This window comes from Poecilia latipinna, unplaced genomic scaffold (assembly GCF_001443285.1).
Source record: "Poecilia latipinna isolate Pla-1442-1.1 unplaced genomic scaffold, P_latipinna-1.0 Scaffold72, whole genome shotgun sequence".
Classification (NCBI taxonomy): domain Eukaryota; kingdom Metazoa; phylum Chordata; class Actinopteri; order Cyprinodontiformes; family Poeciliidae; genus Poecilia; species Poecilia latipinna.
The window spans coordinates 254,526-276,867 of NW_015112688.1; the positions used below are offsets into that span (position 1 = coordinate 254,526).

A 22,342-nucleotide genomic window follows, 5' to 3' on the forward strand; every position below is an offset into this window, starting at 1 on the left:
TTTTTTTTTTTTGTACTCTGGATGCTGACATTTGTAGTTTCTGAGCAAAAATATCCACAAGGTGAAAGAGTAAGAAATATTACCGATCTCTGATGCAGTCATAAACATGATGTTGTGAAGGAGCTCCTTTATGCTGTTTCTTTTCCTGTTCTGTGATTTTTGACGCTACACACACATCTGCAACTTTTCACATTTTGTGACACATCCCAGTAGATCAGCAGTTCCTGAATATGAGTCTGTCTGACACTAACCACTGTGCCCTGAAAGCCACTTTCAGCAAATCCCATTTCCTGATACTTAGCATCACATCCAGAGTTGCTGCCATGTGATTGGCTAATTGTGTCTACCTGCTATTCAAATGGGGATGAGTCTGAAGTAGGATTGTATTGGAATCCCAATCAAATTACATTACATATATAAAGTAATGAATTTTTCCTATTTTTCTTGAAATGTACATTGAGGTTATGGAGATTTTTGTTTAAAAATTCTGTTTACAAGGGAAAAGACAGAAAAAAACATAAAAGCCACGGTAATAATTTATTCTCTTGAACTCTCAGCCTGATATTTGTTCTGTCTGCAGTCGTTTTGGACTCTGAAAGTGAGTTTTTGCACATTTCCTTCCCGGAGAACATCTGGAGCTGCAGTGACTGATCAGAAGGTTGAAATATAATTTCATTCAAAAACATAAGGCTCACTATTTTCACCAGCTAAACCGATCATATCAAACAAACAGATGACAAGTGACAAGGCTTACAAAAAACATTTTAATACTTTAAGTTTTTTTTTTTTTCACCATCATCATCATCATTCAGAAATTCTTCAGCGGTCCAAGCAAGAGCGGAGAAGGAGCCAAATGTCTGAAGAGTCCTTTGGCTGCAGCTTCCCTCTCACACAGCTGTGACAGTTAACGGTGGACTAGAAATGCTTGCAGAAGTCCTTCTGTATATGTGTGTGTGTGTGTGTGTGTATGTAGGTGTGTGTTAGAATGGCTTTCTGTGTCGTGTCTGTTGCTTCGTCTATCAGTGAGTTGGAGGAAAGCTAACGGACGGCTGCTGGCGCCTTAAGGAGGTCAGTGGTGCGAGAGCGAGGCAGACTGGAAGTCATTCAGAGTGTTTAGCTTCATGCTGAGGAAGAGCACTAACATTTCAACAAGCTCACATGAAGCTGCATCTGCCTGGAGTGGCACACATAAATATAAAAATATAAAAAAAACTAAAAAGAAAGCTTTAAATAAAGTGTGTGTATGTGTGTGTGTGTGGTTTTGACAGTCAGTGTGTGCAGGAAGACGGGGCGGCTGTGAGGAAGGTTTGGCTCGTAGGATCGAGTCCTGTCCAGTAACATCCAGGTGGTTGTGTTTCTGAGCCGGTCATCCTGTGGTTCAGGAGGCATGATGGGAAGTGTAGTTTAAAGCATGTGTCTCACCCACAGGACACAGTGGAGACATTTGAAGGGGAGGAAGCACTTCTACTCAGAGAGGTATGGCTTAAACCTGTGGGTCTAGACTCAGGAGTGTGTCGGTGAAATGTTTACGTGTGTGTGTGTGTTTTTGTCAGTCGATCAGCTACATTAAGGTCAGTGTCTCTCAGTGAGGAATGTAAACTTTTGGAGCAGTTTGTCTTTAAATAGGGTACTGGATCAGCCATTACACACACACTCCACACACTCACATTCATACAGTAACTCTTTTACACACACACACACACACACGCTCTGCTCCCCCAGACAGCTAGTGTGCGTGTATGTCCAGTCCTTGGGCGATGAGCGGCTCCGCGGGGTGTGCATGCGGCGGCGGGTGGAGCAGCATGGCGGGGTGGGGGTGCGGGCCGGGGTACGAGTGGAGGGACGTTCCTGGGTGGGGGGGGTAGCCAGGCTGGGACAGCAGAGCGGCGGGGTACTCGCCCTGAAGAGAGGACATTCCTGGTAGACCTGGTGGAAAGTAAAAGAAATATATGTAAGATTTAGAACTGCATGATGAACACCTGAGTCATCATATCTTTCAATATAACCAAGATGTGTAAAGATCAGCAGTAGAAGGACATTTGCAGGAAACCCAAAGTCAGAACTTGCATCCAAATGAAGGATGTCTTTCAAACTGTTTGTGAAGTTAAACATGAAAAGATCAAAGTTCCAGAAAACTGAAAAACAGCCGAAACACTGAGTTTCTTTAGAGTTGCCTTTGATTAATAATAACTGGAAAATTGATCAATATATTTGATATATATTTGGTTGATGACTTTGATGATGGCGTTTGACCAAAAGTAATGTTTATTTATGCTTCATAAACGATTATAGTTTACTTTAAACTGGCTTACAGCTGAAATGTGCTAATTTATATCTTGGCTATTTAATCAAGAGATGTTTGTTTCAGCAACATTTATTCAACGTGTTTTGCAACAGAAAAGAGGATTTTGTATCCTTTATAGTACATTTTTATTATGGAATTTAATTTGTTAATGTTTTACAATATTTTGTTTTGGTGTCTATTTTGACATCCTAGATGTATTTATGTCTTGTAAATAAACCCGAGAAGGCTTTATTTGACACTCAAATAAACTATTGCCGAATTTATTTTTCAGAACAGTTCAGGATTTTTGAAGCGAGGTTATGTTAAAATGTCATAAGCAGTTTGTATCTTAGTTACAGTAGATGCCAGCAGGAAAAATATTGTCTTTATGTAGTACAAGTGAAGATCAGCTGGTCCTGATAGCTGAAGCTAACAGTTTTAGAAAGCAGTGGCGCGTTGACACTTTGGATAGCCTGAAAAAAAGTATTCACTCCACCTGTTGTAAAATTCACACATAGATTTATGTGTGAGGTCGTTGCGTTTCACCCTGCTGGACCTCAGAGAGGACCATGGATGCCAGGAGGGTCCACATGCAGATGAAGACCAAGATTTCTGTCAGGTTCAAGGTTCAATCTCTGTCAACATTCTAGCCGAAGACTTACAGTGCAGCTAACCTACGGAGTTCACCCAAGCTGAGGATTCCCAGACCTCTGCTGAGAAACTGTGGAGTCATACGTCTCACAGATAACCCGATAAAAAAGGTAGAGACTCTTTTGTTGATTTAGAACGGATTCGGAATGTCAGTGAAGATGCTTTTTGTTCTTATTGTTACGAGAATTAAAGTGTTGGTTGAGCTACCAACTTTACTTGGAGACTTAGAGTCCAAGCTGGACTTTTTTCCAGACACATTGTGCCATTTTATAGCACAATAAAGGAACTATGTTACCTTCAGTTGTTATAAAAAGCTGTATATGTCAAATATGACTTAAAAGAAGTTTGATTCTGTCATTTGAAATTGGGCCTCTGTCTCTTTAAGAAGCTTCTGCTTAATCTGAGAAAACAATGCTTCTCAGACTGAGAAGTTGTTCGTATGATGAGCTCATCACCGGTGCTCTTCTGAGAGCCGTTGTTGAGGTAACCCGAATGGTTGCCATTGGAGATTCACAGCTTTCTAAAACATGCATGAAAGAATAAAAGCAACACTCCAGGTATGTTTTTGATGAGGGAACATCGCATGAAAAAAAGCTAAGAAAAAGTGAATTTTACATAATATCTCCACCCCCCTTTACGACAAACATCAGTGATTTATATAAATGCTGTTTTGTCTGTATCCCATCTGCATTGGGCAGCTGTTTACACCTGATTACTCACACAAAGAATAAAAAAGGAGGCAATTTGCCACCTACGATCTAATATCCAAAATATCTTCAGTTTTTTTTTTTATAACTAGGCTGTGGTATGTGATCTTAACAGCTGTAAGTGGGGCCAAAATTGAAGAAGACGAATATTTTTAACTTTAAGTAAAAGAAAATGTTTTCTCAGATATCGCTGAGAAAACGGCAGTAAAATGTGCATCTGTCAGGGACTATTTTCAGCAGCACATAATCCCACGGTCAGCGCTCTGGTGAATATTTTCAGCGGCAGCATGGTGTCTGAGTCACATTAAACTAAAGGGTCTAAAAGTAAGTGTGTGACTCTCATATTTACGTGTTAAACTACGTGTAGATAAAAGCGGGGTTGAATCAGCTGGCCGTACCTGTCGTCCGAAGCCCCAGATGGGCCTGTCCGTCGAGGCCGTAGCCTCCCAGTGCAGCTCCCTCTGGACTGTAGGGACCACCCTGACCTGGGAGACCCCACACACACACACACACACACACCTTCAGACACAAATACACACTCAGACACATCACATATATACACAAAGACTGGCTGAACACTGACCTGAGCGGTTTGACTGATCAATCATTGGCTGAACTATTCTCCTCCGGGCGTTGATGAACCTGGACGAAGCAAGAGACGTGAAGACAGGATGTGGAGAGAGAGAGAAAGAAAGAGAAAGAGAGAGAGAGAGAGAGAGAGAGAGAGAGAGAGAGAGAGGGAGGGAGGGAGAGAGATGGACAAGGTCAACCGTTAATGGAGAAAAAGGCAAAGAGGGAGACTATTAACCTTTTCCCTTTTACAAGCACTTAACCCTTTCAGAGAGCAGAGTAAATCAACGTTAGGGCAGAAAGCGTATTGATCCGCCCTGTGATAATTGATTGATCTGCATTGATCTGCTCACTTTGTGTGCTGCTGCTGTGGCGAAGGTACACCTAAAAACATGTAAGCTACAACATGAAGGAAATCCTTTTTATCGGCGTGAAACAGAATAAAAAATTCTTACACACAGAAAAGGAACCACTTGGGAAAAGCTTTCTGGAAAGCAGAACTACGTTTAAGTCTGCGGCCGTGAAATGGAAACTGAGAAGCAGTAAATAATCTGATTATTGGATATTGATCCGTAGTTTCGTTTTATGAGCAACAGGATTTCACTGGACTGCAGCTTGAGGGGAAAAAATGCTTTGCAGTACGTTTTTCTCGGCGTCATTAACTATGCTCCAGTGAACTAGATTATAATGATCTTTGTGAAAATCTTGTAAAGCTGTGACCTTTTTTTTATTGACACTAAATGTGAACATAATAAAACACTTTGTATCGACTGTAAATTATTCATACCCCCTGAACTTTTCACATCAGCTTATAATGGGATGTATTTTATTTGGGATTTTACGTCAAAGTGCAAAATTATGAATAAGATGGAAAATGATCCGAGTTTCAACATGTTTTGCTAAATAAATTAAAATGTGTTTCATGCATTTTGCAGCTACAGCTTCTCTAACAGCTTTGCTTATTTAGAGATCGAGAATCTGCCCTGTTTTTCTTTGTTAAATAGTTAAATCTCAGTGAAATTGGCTAGAAAACGTCTGTGAACATCAGTTTTCAAGTCTTTCTCAGTTGGATTCAGATCTGGACTTTGACTGCCAGATTAATATGATTTAAACAATAATATTGGCTGGTGATGTGCACAGATACCAGCAGAAATACTTTTAACATTTTCTTAGGTGTAAAGCTCGTAGTTATTCCACACTCTTTCCATTTTCAGATGATGGACTGAACATGCTTTAAATGCTTTGATTTTCTAAATGAAGTTTGGCAAGTTGTATTAAATTGTATTTTTGAACTTTTCATGGTGCCATTTATGTAGCTCTTTCTGCTCTGATGACTAAACCTAATCTTAAAAATGGTGGTGATGTGATGTTGGATATCTGTGTGTTTTTCATGTTCCCCAGAACAGAAACCTGCTGTAAAACAATTATGCTGAGTGAGGCCTGTTTTCTTTTTCTCCTTTTTTTTTTAACTGCTTAAAAATTAAATAAATAAAAAATAAATAGCATCTCTCATCTGTGAGACGTTAAACCTTATTTTAAACATCTCCACAGCTTTCTTCCTGCTTGTTTACATGATGCTTTTTGTTCACTAATGTTCTCCAACAAACCTGGATTTATACCGAGTTATGCCATTTTGTTATGTTTATGTTTTCTGGATACAATCCACTTTATTTAAGTGATATACAGGGGTTGACCATAAATGCAAAACCACACTTTTTATTTGCAAAATAATTTAATAACCGTGTTTAATTCTCCTTCCACCTTACAATTATACACTACTTTGTGTTGATCCCTCACATAAAAAAAAACCCAATAAATTACACTGTAATTGTAATTTAGCAAGTTGTGAAGAAGTTCAGCTTGTCTGAATGCTTACGCAAGGCGAAGAAAATTCATCATTTCCTCTTAAACAAGAGAGTTTAACTGATTATCGGAAAGCCGCGGGGCTGGGATTAGTGTATTGATCGAGCAGAGCACTGACCAGTTGTTGACCTGTAAGATGGTCAGCCCCGTGTCCTGCGACAGCTGCTTCTTCTGCTCCTCCGACGGGTACGGGTGCTGTAAACACACACACACACACACACACACACACGGAAGGAGAGTGGAAAGTTAAGCAAATCAAAGCCAGGCCCTGACGTGTGTTGCTGGCAGCAGTGAGACGACTGATGGGAGAATCCTCCCAGAGAAACATGAAGCCTCACCTTAAACCCAGACTGAAATAATGTGTGTGAACTCTCAGTGTGGATTCTGAAGACCCTTCATCTAAATTCCCGTCTGCTCTCACATTTAAAGCCTCACTAAGCCCGCTAACTCTGTCTCTTTTTCCCTTTCCACCGCGCACACAGACACATACTGCAATAATTGGAGTGAAGCAACATTTGACCTGCCTCATTTAGTAGCTAATTACTAATCTAACCACCTTACCAACAATTACACACTCCATTTCTATCACTTCTAATATGAGCATATTCACATAATCACTTAATCCCCCAGTTTTTCATTTAATTTAATTGACCTCCATCGCACATTCGCTTCCCTTCATTGTCTATCCTCGCCATGACGTTTTTCCCACAGTAAATCCTCTGCGCAGTAATCATTCTCCCACCACTGTACACAAGCCGTCTTTCTTCGCCTATATGTCTGCAAGGGTGGCCCTAACAAATGCATTTCAAATGTAATGGATAATTTTGACAATATGTGATCGAAAAAGGAAAACGGGAAGCTCACCGACAGGTGCTGGAAGAGCCACGCTCTCATGATGTTTGTGGCCACTTTGGGGAAGATGCCCCTCTTCTTGTTGTTCCTCCTGTCCCGGTCACTCTCGTCCTCCTCCCCCGTGCTGGGGGAGGCCACTCCCCCATCGAGGCCATCTCCTGCAAGAGCGACCTTGACGTCATTGCATGCTAGCAAACAGACGTATTCATACACGTCCAGCTGATATACAGCTCTGGAAAAATTGAAGAGGCCGCTGCAAAATGATCAGTTTATCTGATTCTACTCTTTATATGTATATTTTTGAGTAAAATGAACATTGTTCTTTAACTCTATGAACTACTGACAACATGTCTCCCAAATTCCAAGTAAGAATTTTAGTATTTATTTGCAGAAAATGAGAAATGGTCAAAATAATGAAAAAGATGCAGCGCTTTCAGACCTCAAATAAAGCAAAGAAAACAAGTTCATATTAATTTAGAAACAACAATACTAATGTTTTAACACAGGAAGAGTTCAGAAATCAATATTTGGTGGAATAATCATGAGGTTTTCAATGGGGTTCAGTAAAGTGGGCTCTTAATTGTTTCCAAAGCTGCATAGAGGATTTTGTTTTCATGGCACGACTTAAAAAGTCGTCTGATTGGCACCCACTGCCTGCAGAACTGACACGTACATTCATATCAATTCATTCATATGAGGCCCATTTGTCATATTAAAGTATCTTTTGTTAAAGCTGCAGAATGTAACTTTTAAAATATTGTGCTTTTTTTTATGTATTTGTGTGTTCTTGTGGTTCAGGGGATGTCAGATTTATGAGTTTTATCCAACAGCAGCTCCTTTGTCATTGATGACTATTTGTCCGAATCAGACTTTTGTACGACCATAGAGGCTGAAATTTGCTATACAAGTGAAGAACATCAAACAATTTACAAGACTTACTGGCTGTGTCAGACATTTGCCAAACATTTGGTCACATCTTCGTTTGCTGTATTTTCCACCAGAACTCGTGTGAACATGTGTGCAAACCTGCGTCGCTGCAGTTGTCCCCTGTGCTGTGTGAGGGCAGCCCACAGGTGCCTGGTGTTCCTAGAGGCGTAGTGGCACATTCATCTGGCTCCCGTAACCACGATGCATTCTGCAGCGCAGGGAAAAGGATGGAGGAGAGAATGCTGGGCAGAAACTGCTGCAAGGGACTATAAAAATGACTGGGTGTCTCACCTGTTCTGACAAACTGGTGCAGGAGCCGCCAAAGTCCTCCATGTCGGACTTGGAGCCTCCCTCCCGCTCATCCAGCACCAGGTCAGTGGGCATCTTTCCCTTCAGGCAGGTGATGTAGCGATGGCAGAAGTTATCACACAGGTCGTGCACCTTCAGAAACAAATTATGTCTTGTTATGGTCGGCATCAGTTTGCAATGATGCGCTGAAAGTTTTACCAAAAGAATTTTGCCTTTCAGTTTTAAGATATTAACATTTTCTGATGTATGTTCTTTGCTTTATTTTCTCTCCTTGATGGCCATGTAAGCACATTTACTAGAGAATAACCGATCCACATTTAACCAGATGTCTGGTTATCTTAGATGTCTGACCTGCTGTTTTCATTTCTGAGATGCGGCAAGAAATCAGCAGACTTTTAGGTAAATTGGCTCTAAAATTTCAAAATTGGGATTTTTTTTCAACGTAAAATTTGTAAGCGCTAACAGGTTGTGCTAACAACAACAACAACAACACTAACAAAGAAATACAAGATATATAATTTCTAGAGAAGCACGTCAGCTGTTCTCCAAGCGAGAGTTTGATGGTCATCTTTGTTCCTCAAGCTCTGATTTTTTTTAAGCTTTCTTTGTTTTTTACACGACTTTTCAAGAAACAGTCGTCAAGTTTTCAAGGAGACACTTCCTCCCACTCACCTTGGTGGCATTTCCTCAAACTAGAAAAGGAATACATATTTAGAATCAGCTTCTGCATGTGCAAGGGATATGCTGAGTATGTCAAAGCAAAGTCTCTCTGTTTTATCATTTTGAGCTTTCAACAAGAGCCTCTCAGAAAATCTGCAAAGTTTGGAAACTTCAGGTTTTTCACTTTTATTGAAAATACACACGGAGACTCATGTTTACGTTTAATTATGCTAACCACAATGAGAACTAGACGAGATGCTAAAGACGATTCAGAGCGGCAATTCTATTATCTCTTCACCCCCAAACTTTGTTTTACAGAAAATCACTTCAGTTTTATTACATAAAAAAGTAATGGCTGCTCAGGGCAGGAAGGTGAGAAAGAGAAATGTTCAACACGGCTAAATTCTAAGGGAAATTAGCTAAAATCAGTATCAGCAAAAAAACAAACACCAGACATCTTCCTCAAATTTCAAAGAGTAATGTTTGTTGATGAGTTCATAGACCGAATAATGAATTGGAAATGCAAATCCAACAGTTCAAGCTAAACATAAATATATTTACACAGAATGAAACTAAAGAGCTGTTTAACATCTGAGATAAATTAGCACATTTTAATAACAACATGCTGGGATTTGAACCAACCTTCTCTAGCTCCAGTAAATGAAAGCGAAGAACCTGTATGGCCTGGATCATCTGTTGGAGAGGATTATCATGTTAACGTCTCTCACAAAGTGCATTTTAAATTCTAGTGAGCTGTCAGTTCATGAGTCATACCAAGTTGTCCAGCTCAGGATTGGAAGAAAAAATCGGCTTCTCGGAGCGAATCTGCAACGCACGTTCAGGATCTCAGCACAAAATGCTTCAACAACAAACAAAACAAAAAAAAAAAAAAAACGCTTTGCTGTTCCCCTGCTTCCTGGTCGGTGCTCACCCACCTGCTTGGCGAAGGCGGCGATGTCGTCGTTGAAGGACTCGGAGGAGCAGACGTCGCTGTGGTTGGCCATGCCGGGGAGGTGGGAGGTGGCTGAGAGGGAGGAGGAGGAGTCCCGAGGGGAGCAGGTGGCCAGCTCACACTTCTCAAACACTAAGGCCAGCAGTGGAAAGAGTGGGTGACTGCCCACACACACACACACACACACACACACATGAACATAAACAGTTAACATACTGGACATAAACACCGTAACAGTTGGTATAGAGAACACATGATACAGAACACGATACACAAACTGTAGACCACAGCATGTATGAAGCAGACAGCTGTAAACACTTCACACGTATTTTCACATTTAGCATGCACTGTAAATACACACTGCATGTCAGCCTGCTGCAGGGTCACATAAATCCTCCTACCCATAGATCTGGTCCTTGTGGTGTTTAAGGGAGTCAGGGATGGCGGGGCCGTACTGCGGCGGAGGAAGCGCCCTGACGTCGTCCCCGTAGCCCCCCACCGGCATGCCCTCCGACCCTGAGTAGTGCACCAGCTCTTCATACTGAAACACAATTAGACGGAGAGACAGAAAGAGTGAGACACACTCAACATCTGCGGCCGTGTGACACGAAATCTCACCGTTATTTTATTATGTGACCGATCTGTCAGGGGGACCAGAGCTTCACGGCTTACTGGACTGCTGTACCGTTGGTAAACATGATGTGATTTTATAATTTAGGAGCTTTTGTGTGTGTGTGTGTGTGTGCCTCTGGAGGGACTTTGAGCTGTGGTTTGATCAAAAATTAACTGTTGCCACTGCCTTTTATGTTGCTTGCAATGCTGTTCTTTGTGTCCAAGTTTACCCATTTTTCATGTCCTGCAACACATCGAATATTGAGTCGTTCTTTAGTGGAAATTAAATGAAATTATTCAATGAAGAAAACAATAAACTGCTGAAACCTGAATTTATTATCATAACTATGCTTATAAGCATTAGGCTGTGAGGCTGCAGACTCCTGGCTTAGCTAAACACAGAATAACACATTGTTATTTCCATTTCCTTTCCATATTTACTGCAAAGTGACTTTAGACGTTAATATTCTGTTATTTGCTAGTCAACCTTTTGCTACATTTACAGCAGAAAGTTTTTTTGTGGCATGTCTCCACCAACTTTTCTGAATGGTTTCTTCACTCTTCTTTGCGAAATACCTCAAGTTCAGTCAGACTGGATGAGGAAGCATCCATGAACAGCAAATTTAATATCTTGAACAGATTCTCCTTTGGATTTAGGTCTGAACTTTGACTGGGACATTTTAACATATAAATGGGTGGTAGCCTCGGCTTTTTTGCAGCCTCTCACAGGTTTTCTTCCAGGACAGATGTGTGATTTTGCTCCATCTATCTTGGCTTTCGCTTGGAGCGGCTTCCCTGTCTCTGCTGAAGACTTCGCCATCTTTTAGGGATGGTGGGTTCAGGGTGATGTACAGTGTTAGTTTTCTGCCACACGCTCTGCTATGCATGTAGGCAGAGAAGTCCAAATTAGGTCTTCTCTGAGGAGAGGACCTTCCTCCACCGCTGTGTCCCCTACAAGGCACACTGCAAACTAGCTGTTTATAGATTTCCTTCAACAATTGTCTGTGGCAGCAAACTTTACGAACTCCTTCCTAAAATCTAAACCAGACGGAGCCGTGCTGAGACATCCCTCATGACCCGACTGCGAGACCCTCGCATGGGGCCTGCTCACACACAAGCAAAAACCATGACACAATGAATCAGATGCACATATGGCATGCTCTCAGGCACATGGCTCAGACAAATTCATAAGGAAAACACACACTCAGCAGCAGCCCGTCAGGGCGCACATTTCATGAATAAACACATCAGTCTGAGTGTGTTATGGAGCTAATCTGAGCCTGTTCGCTGCTCCTGCATGTCTGTGCTCAGGTCAGCAGATCTGCTTCTGTTTCTCTTTCTGATGGATTAAAGGGACACAGGTCACAGTCCCACAGGACGGCTGGGATCACGGGCGGACAACTCAAACGCACACCTTTCACTTCTCTGTTGTTTTAACCAAGCCACGGTGTGCTGACTCTGGCTTTCTTCTGTGGAGTCTAGAGGAAGAATATTGCAGCGGCTTACAGCCGAAATATGAGGCTCAAAAAGACGGCTTCTCTACAGCCGCTGACCTGTTTGAAGCCATTAAATGTTTCAACAAAGCTCAGAGACAAGGACATTCTGACCCAAAGTGTCCGATTTCTGCTAATTTTGACTCCATGTATATACTGTACAACCTCTGGTGAAACAAAAGTTACACTAAACATATGAAAGCTATTTTCTGTCTTTTTTAAAACTGAACTAAAATCCTCCCCCTCCACATCCACGCACTGCTTCCCTGCTAGCCTTCTGCTGAACCCTACGTCTGTCCTAAATGGTTCGGGGCCCCATATGGTCACAGAAAGCACCTGCTCTGAGGCCCAGTCCCGGGACACCTTCTCGTTTTTATGGTGGTCGGCTATTAAAACAATCACCGCTATCAGATTGCGCGTCTCCTTTTACGCACGGAGCGGCTCGGGTTTCCGTGCGCCAGGAAGATCAAAGCGCGCGAGCTCAGACGCTGAATTACAGGAATTTGTATGTATATAAAAAAAAAAAAAAATCAAACAACGAAACTGGTTAACAACTGTGCTGTTTTCAATGGAAAAGTTATTAAAAGCAAATTAGGCTTGATGAGGCTGCGTCAGCTGCTGTAACGACATCGGGATCAGAGCGTCTGCTAGAGAATAACGCAAATATGCGTCTCAGTGCTCGGCTTAATGTCGCGTTTAATGAAAGAGGGGCTGAGCTAATAAATGACACATAGTTCTTAACAGGAAATAGTTCAGTAAAAATCAGTTAGTCGGAAGACATGTGACTCAGTTTTTAAAATAAATTATTTGATGTTTATTTCACACGCAGAAATCGTTGGAGTATATTTCAAGATTTTCACCTAAATTTATAACATACTTAAGTGTAGAAATTGACATTTCAATCCCTGTTTAATAAGCTAAAGATTTTTTTTTAAAAGCCAAAAACTTTGGAATAAATTGAAACCTAACTCGTGAAAGCTTCGGGATGAAGGGAAAACATTTTCACGTAAATATTTTTGGAGTTATAAATCATGCTGATTATTAAAATCTATGAATTTAAGCTACATGTATGTAATAAGCACGTTAGAAATTAAGACATTCTTAATAAACTGTAAAGTATTTCACAGGGAGCCCACACAACGGAACCTGTTGCAGACTGGAGCGCCTCCAAACAAGATTTTACGCAGCGTTTTATCCATGGAGTCAAGGCCATTTACCCAAATAAGATTAATCCAGTATGGCTAGATGCATTTTTATTCCTACAACAAACTGAAGACTTGTGTTCCTGAATTAGCTGGCCTTGTTAAAATCTCAGTCTTTAGTTTTAAATATCACGCATGCACTATAAAAATTGATTTTTGTACTGTATTCAATATTATAAATCAAAATTATAAAAAAAAATAAACAAATATTAGTTTCTAAATGCATTTTTAATCTTGGGTAAAGTCTCACAACATTGACTGCAGACAACACTTTTAGACTTTTAAATCAAACTTTCACTGAAGTTGTTGCTTCAGTTGTTTTCATCGTGTGCCCAGCAGAGAACAGGAAGGTTGCTATGTTTATATTGGTGGTTTTATGAATCATTTATCAGCTTAGTAAAACTTAACAACTATCAGATGACTTATGGCTGAGAAAGTAGGTAGAAATATTTGAGCCTTAACTCTGAGGACCTTTACTCATCTCAGCTGTGACTCACAGGTAAAATGTTTCCACATCTCCTTGATGGAGCAGCTAAAGAAATGTTTATTACTTCACGAACACGTTGTACCTTCATCACAAGCCAGGTATTTTACCAGGTTTCTTGTTTGCAGGAGGCAAAGCGCTGAAAAGTAGTCTTGTCAGTCGTTTTAGATTCAGTGTGTGTTCACGTCTACTTTTTCAAATTCCGGCCTGTTTTCACGGCTGTGGTTTTCTGTCTGCACACTCTACATCCTCTAATTGCTCTGTTCTCAGTAAGAGGAGCTCAGTCCGCCTGCTGCCCCTTCAGCCTCGGCCCGTTCCTCCTCCTCCTCCTCCTCCTCCTCCACCACCACCGAGCCTCTGAATCAGTGTAGCAAAAAAACTGACCTACATACCGAGCTGAAGAGCTGTATCTCCTCTGCTCTGCCCTGCCTCTTAATGACCAACTCTCTAACCCTTAACTGACTGGCATCAAACAGCCTGAAATCAGGGCCTTTTATTTCAAGTTGCCTCATCCATTATAGCCATTGAATTGATGTTTATGGCTAAAAGTGATTTTAAAAGTGCTTGAGAATGAAATGTGTTGGCTCATTTTGGAGGTTTGCGATCATGCTTCCGTGCATAAAGTAATAAACACTCCTCTTACGGTGTTTCCCCACTAAGCATAAGCTGATGCATGTCACTTCCAGCCCACCGGTCTTTACTGGGCCTTGTGTGTTTTTTGTGGCGGCTGTCCACTGCAAACAAACCTCCCAGCCATGTGCTCCGGTTTTGATGCTTTAAACCCGATCAGACTGTTCCTACCCACACCTTCTCAGATAAACTAATAAAGAAGCCGATCAGACCTACCCTTTTCTCCATGCGACTCGACAGCCAGACCTACACCGGAGAGGTTGATGCGCTGCTCGGCTGTGCTCCAGCGATCCTTCCCCCCTCCCTTCCTCTCTGTCTCCGGGCTCCTGGAAATCAGAGTGCATTTGCTTTTATTTATTTTATTTTTTCTTCTTCTTCTTCTTCTTCTTCTTCTTCTTCTTCTTCTTCCTCTTCTTCTTCTTCATAAACGAATCAGTAATTAAGTTGTGAGCACGATCAACACGGAGACAGAACAGCCCGCAAGGAGTCAACACAAACATTAAGTGAGCGGAGAGCCGCTGTGTTTACTCCCTGTCCATCGCGTTTTATGTTACAACATAATGATGGCACTGGAGGTTTTATACGGGCGGCTGATGACCGCCTGTGTAAAGCCTAATGGTTCATAATGCGCCCAAAGGTAATAAAGGCTTTAACTGATTCCCGCTGCCTATTTAATGCTACTGCTTGGCGAGTAGGAAGCCTACGGAGCTCCGGTAGAAAACCGTGAAATGTCCCACCGAGACGTAAATATCCAGTCCGGTTCGGGCCGTGTCCGGTGTGGGATTCCGGGGAGGTGGCAGGGGAGCAGCGGCTTCCTGCAGCGCCTCGCCTCCGCTTGGTGCGCCTCTCGCTCCGGATGGCTGAGGGATGATGCTCGGTGCTTCTCTTAGAGGCGTCCTCCCCCCCCTGCTCTCTCCTGCTTTTTGGCTCTCTGCGCTCGCTGTCCGCGCAGCAGCATACGGCGACAAGCTGGAAAATGTCACGGCCCGGAATGAGCGATTGTGTTTTCACCCTCAAGAGGAGAGAAAGAGGATGAGAGGCGGAGGAGGAGGAGGATGAAGAAGAAGAAGAAGAAGAAGAAGAAGAAGAGGAGGAGGAGGAGGAGTGACACTGGTGGTGGCAGGGCGGGTTGCGGGAAGGTTTCTGGGGGTCAAAACGCGACGGGATCTCTTTCCCCCCGCCCTCCTCCCCAACCCATCCCTCCCTCTAGTCCACCTCCCCACCGCTCCCTCCCTACTATCACACACACAAAAACCCAGCGAAGAACAGCCACAGTGTTTACCCCTTATTACGTCTCCCTATTGTTTCACACACACACACACACATATATATATATATATATATATATATATATATATATATATATATATATATATATATATATATATATATATATATATATATATATATATATATGTGTGTGTGTGTGTGTGTGTGTGTGTGTGTGTATGATTTTATAGATGTAATTCCGATATTTCACATGTTGATCTCATGACTTGATCTATGCTGATATTCCACCTGCATCAAAACATTAACACAGCATGATGCAGCCACCTCCTTGCTGCACAGTTGGGTCCCTAATGTTTGTCTCCAGAAACTCTGTGTACAACTTCAATCTTACTTTTTTGTTGTCGTTGTTTTGGAGTAAACAGATTCTTGGTCTCTGAGTGACTTTTCAGCTCAGGACTCATTTCATTTTGGCTAATGACACTTTAATCTGCTTCTTCAGTAAGTCTTTTATTTGCCTAGCTTTAAAGCAGAACTTTTTAACTTCCTTAGCTGCATGATAGTTGAACATTCCCATCATTTTTACTCTTACTGAATGTTTATGCATCTGGCATAATGAGACTAATGCAGTTATTTTCCTGATAGTTCAGCTGATTTGTTTTGATTGTCACTTATCTTAAATGTCATCAGTGAATTGTTTTACTCTTGTAGATTAAATGAAAGGATTACGACTGAAGTGTTATGTTTACTATAATTTATATTTATCTACTAACTAATTACATCGCCTGGATTTTCCCACGTGTTTCAGAGACAGACTAAATTTAATGTATGTAAACTTCAGACTTGAAGAAAGTAATACAAAAAAATCTCTAAAGCCACAGAATATTAGTGATTCTAACTGCCCAACAAGCTGAAAATTTTACTCAGAGAGTAATTACATTTTTTAGCTCTATGTCCACCTATTTCATTTAATTGAGATAAGAGGTAAGATTAAATAAGTGTTCACATCTTGCTATTTGTTTTCAGGAAGAAAAAAACAACCCAGAAAAGAAGTATGAAAAATTATTTTGTTCTTGGTTATCTATGCACATGCTTTCTCTGTCCTATTGACTGATTATTTTCTTGTTTTTAAAAGCCTGTTTAAAATAATTAAATCAAATCAAAACACCTACCTAGTAGAGTTGGTCTAACTTTTGCCAATGCTCTTTATTGGGTTTTTGAAAGTGTCCATGAACCATTTTTGGTTTGTGGTAGCATCCATTATGCAGCTGAAAGAGGCAATAATCATCAGGAAATAGACTTTAAATCAATAGGTTGTACATAATGTGGTATGAATGAAATTAATGGACAAACTGATGGCTAGATGCCATGTTTATCAGCAAGTCCCAAAGCAAAATACTGCCTCTGATGGTTCACCTTTTTCCCATGGGGCTTCTTGGTGCCATGTGTTCTGATTTAAGAGGAAAACCTGGTTTTGCTGGTCCAGTTCTGATGTTTCTGGTCACCTCTAACTTCTCAGCACTTCCAATGACCCATCAGCGACTCTAATTCAGGTGAGAGTAGTGAAATAACACTCTAAGTTGGATGCATAAAAAGCAACAAAAAGAAGTGAGTTCGAACTTACCAATAATCTTTTCTTTGTTTTTGATTTCTTGAGCTGCCCTCATGAAAAGGACACCCTGGACAGAGAGCCATATCAGTCATTCTACTCTGCTCTGTGCTGATTTGATCCCTTCATCTGCTCCTCCCTTTTCCCTCATCCTCCCTGCAGCTGTGAGAGATTCATCAGGCTGAAGCTCCAGAGGAGAATCGTAATAATTCTTTCTGTAGAGCTCAATGTTGAAGAGACTCCAGGAAAATCTGGACTGGACAATCAATTCAGTGATTAGGCTGCAGCTTTACATCCAACACACACAATCCCACAGCCTGCAACAGTCAGGACTTTACCCATAAATTAAAACAGAAATACTTTATTAGTTTGGTGATTTATGCACCTTAAGAGAATGGTTGTTTTCATGCCTGAGGGCTAATTTAAGCTTCATTTTAAGGCTAATTAGAGAACTTTAATTAGGTCACTCCTAATCTAAGGCCATAAATAAATGTTTGTTGACTGACAGAGAGCTTTCAAATTGTTTTTTTATTTTTGTAGACATTCATTAAAGACCAGCCTTTTGACACATCTCCAAATGTCACCCTTCGCTCTTCTTGTTTATTGGGAAGAAGAAGAAAAAAGAGATGAAAGAAAAAAACAAAACCCTGAAAGTGGGGAAGTTTAATTTTAACCAAAGACAAACAGCGGGTGGGAAAAAAAGCCCTTTCACATGTTGGTGAGGCAGCCAAACTTCCAGGCTTGTGTTGTTAATGACACCTAAGTAACATAATAATTATCCAAAACGCAGCTCTTTGACCGATCCCGCTGTGAGGGGTTGCTGCACTTCAATCAGCAGCGACGTGGAGGGGATCAGCGGGCCGGGGCAGGAGTCTCCGTGGGCGGCATGCTGTTTGACGGAGGGGCCGTCTGTGACCGTCCGTGCCGCCATGGGGTCTTTTAACTCCGCGGGGTGCGTGTTTCCTGCGGGGCTGATCACAGCGCTGGAGCCCTCCTACACCGAGCGGCTATAATGCAGCCATGGAGCTGCTTCAGTGGTCTGGAAAAGGCGATCCCAGGCGTGATTTTTACTCCAACAGGTTGAAATGGAAAGGATTAACGCTGAAGCAACGTTCATGTTTACAAGGATTTACATTTATCTCCCGTATGGAAACGTCCTGCGCAGAGCTGATTGTTTCATTGAGATGAATCGGACCATAAATCTTCTACATTTATCTAACAGGCTATAATATAAACGCGACGATTAGTCTTATTACCATAAAAATGCGACAAGGATGAGTCGGTTTTATCAGAAACCTGCTCCTACACTAATAAAACACGTCATTAGCAGTTAACAAATAACATTGTTGCAACGATTTGCACAGATTTCATTTGGGTAGATCAAAATCAAATGAAAAACTATCAATTTAATACCAATGTTTAAAATGTACTGCTTTAATTTTCAATAAAATTTAAAGATATTGCTTCAAAAAAGGGTTTTAGTCACTATGTTTGCATTCTAAACTTTATGTTTTGTAAATTTATAATATAGTAATTACATAGAAGTCATCAAAAAAATGTTTATAACCAATGCACATAAGCATTTTCAGGCCAAAGTTATCCAAACTTACATGTAAAACCTACAAGTTAATATCTGCAGACATTGCATTAAAATGCAGAAACAGGTTTTATGGATGAAGAGAATCCACTTCTGCTACAGAATCAGAGCTAACAGTCACCTTCACTGCTGTTTCCATGAAATCAGCTGGTTTATTGTTCAAATTAGAAATACATTGGAAATATTTGTGCCTAAATTTATGATTTGCACATGACACATTACCAAAACATTAACAATGTGAGACGTAAACACAACTTGGCACAGGTTTTAGCTTGGCTTTAACATTAGCATTAGCACTGTGACTAAGGAAGCTGAGGACAAACTTACATTTCTGCTTCAACATAGAAACTTCCTTAACTAGGAGCTCAAGCTTCTAGTAAGCTCATGTAGTTATGCATGTACACAACCCATATAAACATGTCAACCTTACTGCTCTCTTTAATCAATTATTTGACAACAAAGGTTACACTAAAATAACATGAAAGTCAGATTTATAATATTAGCCTATATAACAACTCTGGTTAAGTCAATTTGTTGTTGTCCATGACAGACGGCAACAAGCCGACGTAATGAGACATTGTAAGTTATAAAATATCTGTGTGCTAAATTATTAAAATGCTTTGATATTGTAGTTGAGATCCTAACAAATTGGAATAAGATGGATTGAAAGAAGGTTATTAATTTCCTCAGTCTTTACTTTATGTTCCTATAATGTGAGGTACAGTACAGTCAGACTTTAAACAAACGTTTTACATTTTTATTGACATATTTTGTAGTTTTCTGGGCCCTGCCTCTGACAGTTCGGAGCACATTTTGTTTAAAATCAACATATAAATCAACATAATCAAAATTAACTTTTTATTAAAAATGTTATAATTATTCAGCAGTAATGAGAAAACTGAATGCCATCGCCTACCAAAATGCCTGTAAAAGTGTGATGATCTATGGGTTTAAATTACTTCCTGAAATAAAACAAATTATTCAATTTTGGGTGTTTATGCCCCAAAATAACTGTTTAACTTTGTTGCAATTCTGAAGCCTAAGAACATCTCCAAAGGCTTCAGCCTTTATTCTTATTCTTATCATTGTTGTGGGAAAGCCAATAAACGAGGGAAGACGGGTTTTGGAAGACAAGAAATGGACAGTGCCAGAAGAAACCAAGCCAAACTAAAGTTCACTGGGCACTGATGTGCAAATTTATTTTACGACATAGTGGAAGTTGTGCCATGCTGACGGCATGATTTTCTTATTATCTCAGACAAATCAAAGATTGCTAAAATAAAATAAAATAAAATAAAATAAAAAAATCTTGGAGGGCTACGAGAAATGCTCAGATGCTGAGATGGATGCCATAAAATGGTTAATGAGAAGCATGAAAATATATTAGCTTATTTTATTGAAAGGGAAAGTAGTGTTGCATAGCCAATTACCGGTTATGCATTATGTGCAAAAGTAAACCTTAAAATAGCCGCAAAGTTCTTGATGTAAACACTAAAAATGTTTTCTGTTTAGATTTCAGCTCCATCCATTGTTCTGTGGTCTCAGCGAATTTTTACCACCACTCAGAAATCCAGCCTTTCGAAGTATTTTCCGTGTTTTAGCTTTACATGTTTTGCTGGTTCATACAGTTGTTCTGTTCTAACGACATTATCACATAAATAATGTGATTTTAAAATACATTTTTAAATAAATATGTGCAACTTTGACTGCAATATTTTGAAAAATCTGCTGCAAAATGAGTAATTTTAGGCTGCAAACATTCACAAAAAAACATTGTAACATTCTGGAGGGACATAACAGTTTTCAAACGATGATTTAATTTCTTAAGGGAGGCTCCTGAACAGGTAGACCATGGCTGCGTGTTTTTCTCTGTTTGTGGAAAAAGTGGTTTGCTGGCATCCCATAACTCTTCCAGGCTGATCGATAGATTATGAGCATGGTGTGTTGCTTTTTTGAGACTATTTCGCCTGCTTCATGTTGTCAGACTGGTGCTATTTAAGTTAATTTTTATACCATTCAGGGTTCTGTGTGTCTGTTGGAACTGAATAAAAAATGTTGTTGATTATTATTATTAAGCAGGAATCCTTATTTGTAGAAAAAAAAAACTTTTGTTTTTACTCCGTTAGCTTTACTTCATGTTCAAATGTAAACAAATAAGTGTAAAAAAATAAAGAGCAAAATAATTATGTGGCAACAAAACAAAAAACCCTGACCTCAGTCAATATCAGAACTACCCAGGTTTTGGATTTTTTTTTTTTAGAAGTATTTCAAACAATAAATATTTTATATTTATCATAAATCTTCCATCTGTAATAGTTTGAACAGCATTTGCTTCTAACAGCTTCAGATGAAGGTGATTCTTGAGTCAGAGCAAACACACAGGTTTATTCAGGCTTATGTGATTGCATTCTATTGCAGAAACCCCCTGTAAAAATAAAAAATAAAAAATAGGCTCATTTTCTGCACCACAGAGTTGAATATCAGTCAGCCAGGTCCTCTGTGCAGGGCCATTCTGCATGTCAAGGCTGCTGCAGTTATTTGTCACTTCCTGTCAAGGCTTGAACGCTCGCTGCTCTACGCCCATCAAGGCCAGGTGAGCGTGTGTGCCCATACCAGCATAAATGTGTGTTCACAACAGCAGACTCTGGAATGCATGCACTGTAATTTGTGTGTGCGTGTGTGTGTGCATGCATGCATGTGTGCGTGTGTGTGTGTGTGTGTGTGTGTGTGGGCTCTGCTTGCCTGCTGGAAGGTCAGTGTCCTGCTGTTCCCTTTCTAAGTTGGGAGTCCCTACAGGCGATTCCCAGGGCTACAAAACATGACACAACAAGCACAGAAGTAGATGTGTGTGTGTGTGTGTGTGTGTGTGTGTGTGTGTGTGTGTGTGTGTGTGTGTGTGTGTGTGTGTGTGTGTGTGTGTGTGTGTGTGTGTGGGCGAGTGTGTGTGTGTGTGTGTGTGCGTGTGTGTGTGTGTGTGTGTGTGTGCGAGTGTGTGTGTGCGCGCGCTTGTGTCTCTATTTTCCTCTTATTTAGAGATGCATCATCTTTCATTTCATTTTATGTTGTGAAATGTCAGATTTAGCTGATATTCAAACGGCTCTTTTCCTTCTGTAGATCCTTCTCAGCATGATTCTGTTTCTTCAAACATACACGGTTCCAGCTGTTTCACATGGTAATCCATCCTCCACAGTTTGATCATCTTGCCACAAAGGTCTAGTTTTACTGAACTTCAGAAGGCCACCCAGCCTTGTTGACTTTGGTGACTCCGCCATAAAGGAAATCTGGCTGCCATGACCCCTGGCAGCAACGACCAAGCAGCCGAAACATCAGACAACTGCGAACTGAGCCTGGCTGTGTCGGTAACAGAGCGGTAGGGATCAGACTAATGGAGGGATGTAAAAGGAGAAAGAGAGGATGAAGAAAAAGAAAGTGGGGCGAACACAGAGAGGAATGGAAGTGTCTCCAGATTCTAGGTATTCTTGTTAAATACTGGAATAAATTTTCTCCCCCCAGCTCCCTTGGAGCCCTCTCCAGGCTTATCCTCCCTTATTGAACTGCTCTTGCAGCCTGTTTGCAAACTTTCCCCTCCAGATTCTCTCATTGCAGCCACCTGGGTCATTCATCTTTAGATGTTTTTACCTGCTGAAGTGAAACATGTGACCAATTTTCCACTCCTTCTGCCTTCCCCTTTACTTTTTTTTTTTAGTTTTTAG

At 40.7% G+C, this 22,342-nt stretch overlaps 1 protein-coding gene across 1 annotated transcript; it reads right to left on the reverse strand.

Moving 5' to 3' along the window:
- Nucleotides 1-793: 793 nt before the first annotated feature.
- meis3 (myeloid ecotropic viral integration site 3) lies at nucleotides 794-14,516 on the reverse strand. Its single transcript, XM_015016013.1, has 12 exons — nucleotides 14,413-14,516; nucleotides 10,177-10,316; nucleotides 9,759-9,936; nucleotides 9,598-9,648; nucleotides 9,466-9,516; nucleotides 8,146-8,295; nucleotides 7,954-8,062; nucleotides 6,940-7,085; nucleotides 6,194-6,270; nucleotides 4,226-4,284; nucleotides 4,041-4,127; nucleotides 794-1,926 (listed from the first exon to the last, which is right to left on the reverse strand). Exons 1-12 carry the CDS (start codon nucleotides 14,422-14,424, stop codon nucleotides 1,727-1,729), a joined length of 1,260 nt encoding a protein of 419 aa, XP_014871499.1. The 5' UTR covers nucleotides 14,425-14,516; the 3' UTR covers nucleotides 794-1,726.
- Between the last annotated feature and the right edge of the window lie 7,826 nt (nucleotides 14,517-22,342).